Source organism: Pteropus alecto, unplaced genomic scaffold (assembly GCF_000325575.1).
Source record: "Pteropus alecto unplaced genomic scaffold, ASM32557v1 scaffold131, whole genome shotgun sequence".
NCBI classification, from domain to species: Eukaryota; Metazoa; Chordata; class Mammalia; order Chiroptera; family Pteropodidae; genus Pteropus; species Pteropus alecto.
In genome coordinates this window covers 1,835,026-1,841,575 of record NW_006434709.1, presented here as the reverse complement: position 1 = coordinate 1,841,575, position 6,550 = coordinate 1,835,026, and the positions used below count along the sequence as shown (strand labels likewise).

Below are 6,550 nucleotides of genomic sequence, written 5' to 3'. Positions count from 1 at the left end.
GTTGTGTTAAGTTTCACTTTCCCTGCCTCTATAAAACTTTTCCTAAAAACTGTAGCCCTACACTAATTTGCTCTTCACTGAGTCTTACAGCACAGTGGTTCTCAAATTGAGCATGTATCAGAAGCACCTGGGTGTTGGAGGGTGCATGGGGCATCTCTAGAGTTTAACAAGTCTGGGGTGGGGCCTGAAAATTTGCATTCCTGTGAAGTTCCCAGGTGATACCGATACTGTTGGTCTGGGGACCACACTTTAAGAATTACAGCAAGTAATGCATAATCTCTACCTTACAATTTCATGGTTTATTTGTGTTTTGTCTAAAATTAGTCTGGGATTTTCTGTTTGTCAGTCTGTCTTCCCAGCTAGATCTCAATTTCTTTGGGGCGGAGATTGTGTTTTCGTTTTCCTATACATTAGTTAGCATATCGTTGGACACATAGTAGATGAAATATTATATATTGAGAAGAACTTCAGAGAATTTGGTTTCTTCAAGCAGATCAACTGTGGTTCATTTTAGGAGTCCCACATTTTGAAAAGGAACATCTAATTTTTTCTAATCATTCACATTTGCAGAGAAAAATTTTAATTTGCTTCAGCAATATCCCAATCTCGCAAAAGAAAAGATCCAGTCTTGATTTAGGAAAAAGAGTTCATTCCTTCATCCTTCCAAACAAGGTACAGTACAACTGAATAACAATGCATATTACTGAAAAATACAACTGCATTTTACATTGCTCACTACTCTTTAAATATGTATAATTCAGATATCAAGGAAAAGAACCGCTAATCACATTAACGCAGTACAGAAATCAAAATTAACTTACCACACAAAATAAATTAAAACATTAAATATTAACCTTTTCAGTGCAACATATACAGAAGTCAGAGTAACAAGTTCTAAAAAAAAGCATCAGGTTTGTTATAATAAAGATAATGAAAAGTTTAACGCTTCAGTCACTTATTACACTAGAAAGAGGGGTCACTTTTCAGTACCGTGTGTGTGTGCTTACCACCAGATCTTTCAGAAAGCCTGGTAAAATCAGGGGCTGCGGAGAACAGGTCTTATGTTAGAACATTAAGAACAAACATAGATGTTTGCCTGTTTCTGTGATGTCCCCTTTGGCCTTGGGCTTTTAAATCATCCCCCGTCCTCACTGAGCAGGTTGGGAGAAGTCAAAATCCAGATCCTACTAAGGGAAAATAAGGGGTCAGGGTCCCCTGAGCAGTGCTGGAGGCTGGCTGACCCATTTCTGCCAAAATTGCCTGGAAAAGCAACCAGCTGCCTGTGTGCACTGAGACAATCTGGCCCTGCGAGACCTGGCTGAAGATGCCACTTTTCTCCATCTGCAGAGAACAATCTCCCAAGAAGTTCTAGAACCACATCTTCTCCTCCCTCGCCAATGTAGGTGGAGGAGTGTCAATCCCACCTCCCTCTCTTTTCTCAGGAAAATAAACTCCGAGGACATTCTGCCCACCTCCTCTGCTACCACACAATGGCAAGCTCACATCTTGCTTTCTCCCATGTGTGTCCAGACTTGTTTTCCAGATCACGATTGGCTGCTGTATATCATTTCATCTAGAAGAAAAAGTTTCCTGCCAGTATGTTTAAAGAAGTCATGGCCTGTAGAACAGTGGGAGAATCCAGGCTCCATAATTAGTGTAAAAGTGCCTCCTCCCTTAAAAAAAAGTCTTTTCATTTCTCCTGAGACAGATATTGGAAACAGCTGTGTTCCCTGCTCCCAGATGTGGCTGCCTATCAGGTCAGGTCTTGGGAATGATTCCCTAATCGTTACATAACGAACCTGCAGACATGGATTACAAATGCATTTTTAATCTGAAAAGAGGATATTTTTATAGCTAAACAAAGAAGTACCAATGCTATGAAATGGCACAGGAATCCAAAGCTTGTTGGCCATCTGATTTCTAGAAGAGAAATCACCAAAGAAACAAGGCTGTCATATCCTAGGGCATGGATAAAGGTCCAACCACCCCTGCCTTGACTCCAGCCTCTGCTTCCAACTCTTTTTCAGACCTTCTGGTTTACAGAGAACTGATCCGATAGGCACTTCTAGTGAAGCACACATTTGAGCCTGTTCACTGCATGGTTGTATAGTCACAAGGAAGGGGCACTGGTAACTGTGACTTCCTGGTCCTGAGGACCAGAGCATTCACAGTCACTAAACATGAAGTCCCCACAGGGAACCAAGAAGGCTCCCTCTGCTTCCATCTGCATCTTCTTGCACCTCTGCAAAAGCTCTTGGATGCTAATGACTGGACACTGATCCTTCTATCTGTTAGGTGAAGAAAGCTCATAAGACTTCTTCACAACAGTTCATATTCTTTAAAGGCAATCAGACGTCAAAGAGTCTCTAAAAGACTGAGGAAAGATTGTCCTAAAGTAAAAATGTGACCTCACGTTAAAAACAATTGACACTACTCCACTTTCATTAATCTGTCTAAATCAGAATCTCAGACTTTCAGGAGAGTCTGATGGGAAAAGTGAATGCAAACTGGGGTCTGTAAACCAGCGTCAATCGGATTGGTCTCTGAGTGAGATGCTGTAGTCGGCCTTAGCCCCACATACCTGTTGCTGTAGGACTGGGCCAAGAAATGTAAACCTAAACCTGTTTTCTTTTGTAATTAAAATGTGGGAGCTGTGTCAGTTACATGGTTAGGTGGCCAGCTGGTGAACAGCTCCCATTTCTGCTCTGTGCTTCGGGTATAGCATGAGTCAAAAAAAGTGCCAAAGTTTAAGACATGGGTCATGTAATTGTCTCAGTTGTAAGAAAGGAAGAGAAAAGTCATTGAAATAGACAGACTGGGGAAGAACTAGGGGAGAACGAAACTACCTGATAGAAATTTCAAGCCAACTTGACATATTTTAAAGGTCGATTTCACAATGCAAGGAGTGCAATGTACGGAAATCTTTAATTTTTTTCCAAATATTAGTGAAGAAAGAGTTCCCTCACATAAAGAGTTCATATATTATTTCATTATTATTCTGTTTCCAAATTTTAATGATCCTAGGGATGAGCTCCCACTGCCTAGTTGGAGGAAACCAGTCTTTCTCAGCAGCCCGGCCAATGGGTCAGAGAGGCCCAGATGCCCAAGAGAACAATTCCTCCCTTCTCTGAGGGGAAAGTAAGACCCACATGGTAGAGGTGGTTTCTTAGAGTTTTTGTTAATAAAAGCAGCATCCTGAATGAGAAAAAAAAAAAAATCACTGGAATATTTCTCTTCATGCTTGAAAATAAATAGGAAAGTTAAGTTTCTCCCTTTGAAAATAAAGCAACAAATAAATGAAGCCACAAAATGGAAACTAAATGACCAGTTCCTCTTTCATGGACGTGGCCCCAAATGCCCATGGCTCTCTGCTAATGCTCTTTTTCTAAACAGTCTCTTGGAGGGCTCACTAGGGAGTCGATGTTTAATTGCGGAGCAGTGTAGTAAGTACTGCGTTTAACCTGTGTAGACGCACACACAGGCACTCTCTTCCAATCTTCCCTGACAGAGGTGACATCTATGCTGTCAAATTGGCTAACTTTTCCACCAGAATGTATCCAGGGGCATTTATCTGCTTTGTCTTAAATGACACAACCTTTGAACCCCACTTTTTGCTCCCGCCAGCAACTCATCCTCTGCTTCCATCTCTGTACCTCCTGGGTGGCTTTTCCTAAGCCTTAGCTGTCCCAAAGAGGTCATACATTTTTAATCAGTATAATTTTGCAGCTAACAATATGTCCATCATTAATGTAGAAGTCTTAAAGAGCTGTATGCTTTTTACATTGTCTTGAGATTAAAAATAAAACCATCCATCTAACAAATAAATTATCTCCAAGGGTGGTGATGACTTGGGGTCTTCAACATCATGTGTATGTGGAAGACGATGGGCTGGTTGATGGTCTCATGGACAGAGGACAGACACAGCTCTTTTTAAATGTGGCATCTTCACATAACAATGAGCAGTTACCCTTTCTCCACCTTCTTCCCCAATAAATGGATGAGAAAAAAACCGTAACAACTATAGGAATCTCTGGTTTTGGGCAGGATGCATACTGTTGTGGGGAAATGGCCCATTAAAAAGAAATACAGCCTGGCATCCATGAATGGCAGAAGACAACTATACACATGCTGACTGATGCACACACCTTATCTAGGTAAACAGGAAGTCCACCCTTTGCAGTTCTTTGTTGACTTGTTGACCAGTCTTTAAATTGTGGTCTACTGATTTTTCTAGGTTACACCGAATAACCCCAAGCAGACAGAGTTCTTGACAGAGTTTCGAAGGAAGGCCCACCAAAGACAGAAAGGCTGCACAGGTGATCGCAGGCAGAGTGGAAAGGTCTGCCAGCACACCCCGGGCATCTCTTGTTGGGCCATCCTGAAGAAGTCCTTTCTTCATCAGGGCTGCTGCAGTCCACCTGGCCGAACTCCTCTGGGCTCTTCAAACCACTGAAAGGAAGAAAAAACAGATTAAGCTCTGTGGGTCGGACCCCAGCTATGCTTGAGACAGAAACTTGGAGATGCATCAGCCAATGTCACCGGGTTCTCTCGGCCAGTCAAGCCTGAGTACAAATTCTGCTGCTTCAGCTTCAGGGGCAGCAGCATCTGAAACGATGCTTTCAACGCCCAAGGAAAGGCTGACCAAAAGTGAAAGGAGTTGTGGCAGAAGAGAATGGGGGTGCATTCTGTTGTGTGGGCCTCAATTCAACTGGAGGTGATTCAACCCAGCCTGTGGCCAGTTCCCCCAGAAGCTGTGGTTTAGTGGGCAGCTAAAGCTGGTGTAGGGCTCTGGTGGCAGAATGACTTCCTCTATGGTCAGACAAGAAGGGATCCATTGTTTCTCAATGGGTGGGGCTCTGGGGGCATCCTCTGTGGCTGCTGTGGTGAGGCAGCTTGGACCATGTTCTCAGCAGCTCCCGAGCCCAGTCAGCCTGGACATCTTCCTATCCTGGCCCCTCCCAGGGTCCCTCTGGAGTTGGGGAGGTATGTGTCATCTCAGCCTCAGTGGTTTTTTTCTGGAAGGCCAGACCCATTCCCAGGTTCAAAGCTAAAGTCCTTTCTGATGTGGGTAGAGAAAAAGTAACATTAAGAAACTTACTCTACCCTGAATTACTCTGTTGCAGTGCAGACAAATGGTACAAAAATCTACTCTAAATTTTCTTAAAAGGTTTAAACAATTTTTTAATTGGTGCTAAAAGACAAAATAAAAATATTTACCTTCATTATTAGCTCAAAAGATGTCCCCCAGAGGTAGTAGAAGAGATGTAAGTGGGGCCTTTAGTTTAAAGGCCTTGATTCTCATCCTAGCTCCCCTACGGACTCGTGGTGGGACCCATGCAGGCCTTTAGTGGACTCAGTTTACCCACATCACCCAAGGCGATTATGAGGATGAATGGATTAGCATCCTCCCAAGTCAAAAGAATTGCCCATGCACAAATACTATGGTCCTTGAAGAACAAATAAATGGTGCTTCTGGGCCTTCAGTTCCCTCCAAGTCAGATACCACGATGTTTAATGACCACATTAGTGTTCCAACTTCCTGGCTGCTTTTCTTCCTACCCTTTCCAGGAAACCTTGAGCTTCTGAAATGCCAAGTGTTTACCAGAGAAGGACACCTCTGGGTGGATCAGCCTGTGGTGACTGTCTCCTGACCCAGTACTTCTTGGAAAGGAACTTCTATGATGGGCTTTCTTGGTCAAAATAGTATTCCAGAAAAACTGTTGATGTGAGACTTTCAGAGCTTGTCTGGATAAAGGAGCAATTTGGCTCCATGATGCTCAGATGAAGGTTCCTGAGATATGGGCTTGACTCTACATCTAGATATCCAATCTTCTTTGTGGATGTTGAAAAATATTCATGAAATGATAGTAAACAATGACAGCTGCAGGATTTAAGTTTAAAGACTCCTTAGAGACCTTCTATAGGCCAAAACCCTTATTTCATGGATGGAAAAAGGTAGGTGACTTCTCAAGGGAAAGAAAATGAACATCTATTGTATGTCTACAATTAGTGATATACTATACTAGGTACTCTGTCAGTACTTACTCAATTTGCACAATGTCTTTTTAATAAGAAAACTGTGGCTCAGAGAGGCTAAGTAACTTGTTAAAAGTCACAGTCACCAGGAAGAATAAAAGAGCTCCCTTTTGAGTCAAACATACCTTAGAATAAACTAAACCTGACTTGGTGTGATAAATATCTTCTTCCTTTTCTCCCTTCTTTCTGTTTCCAAGAACTTCTGCTCTGACCTGGAGAGGGTGGTCATTTTCTCTACTCAATGTTATCTCCCAAGTGTAAAAGGCCCTTACTCGATGCAGCCCCTTACCTGTTTCTGAGTGGCAGCAAGCAGTCCTTCCTTTCAGGAGGGCACTGGGCTTCTCGTGCCGGCAGATGAGTGCCCGGCACCACTCACAGTGTTTTCGGACCTGGCAGCAACTGCAAAGACAGAGACCATGGTCTAGGCAGGAGCCTGGCAGGAGCACCCAGCTGGTGCAGCATCCTCCTGAGGGGCCTGTAGGGGCAGCTCTGGGCTCTAAACTGCCCTTCCGTG

General features: G+C 43.2%; 1 protein-coding gene across 2 annotated transcripts in view; it reads right to left on the bottom strand.

The window, feature by feature from the left end:
- Positions 1 to 628: 628 nt before the first annotated feature.
- The window catches only part of TGFA (transforming growth factor alpha), a 93,129-nt gene continuing 87,207 nt past the window's right edge, over positions 629 to 6,550 (bottom strand). For both annotated transcript variants that reach the window (XM_006909509.3, XM_015587640.2), the window contains exons 5-6: positions 6,326 to 6,435; positions 629 to 4,449 (exon numbers count right to left, since the gene is read on the bottom strand). In XM_006909509.3, the coding sequence (XP_006909571.1) occupies positions 4,442 to 4,449; positions 6,326 to 6,435 (118 nt within the window). In that variant the 3' untranslated portion in view covers positions 629 to 4,441. The remainder of the gene's footprint in view (positions 4,450 to 6,325; positions 6,436 to 6,550) is intronic.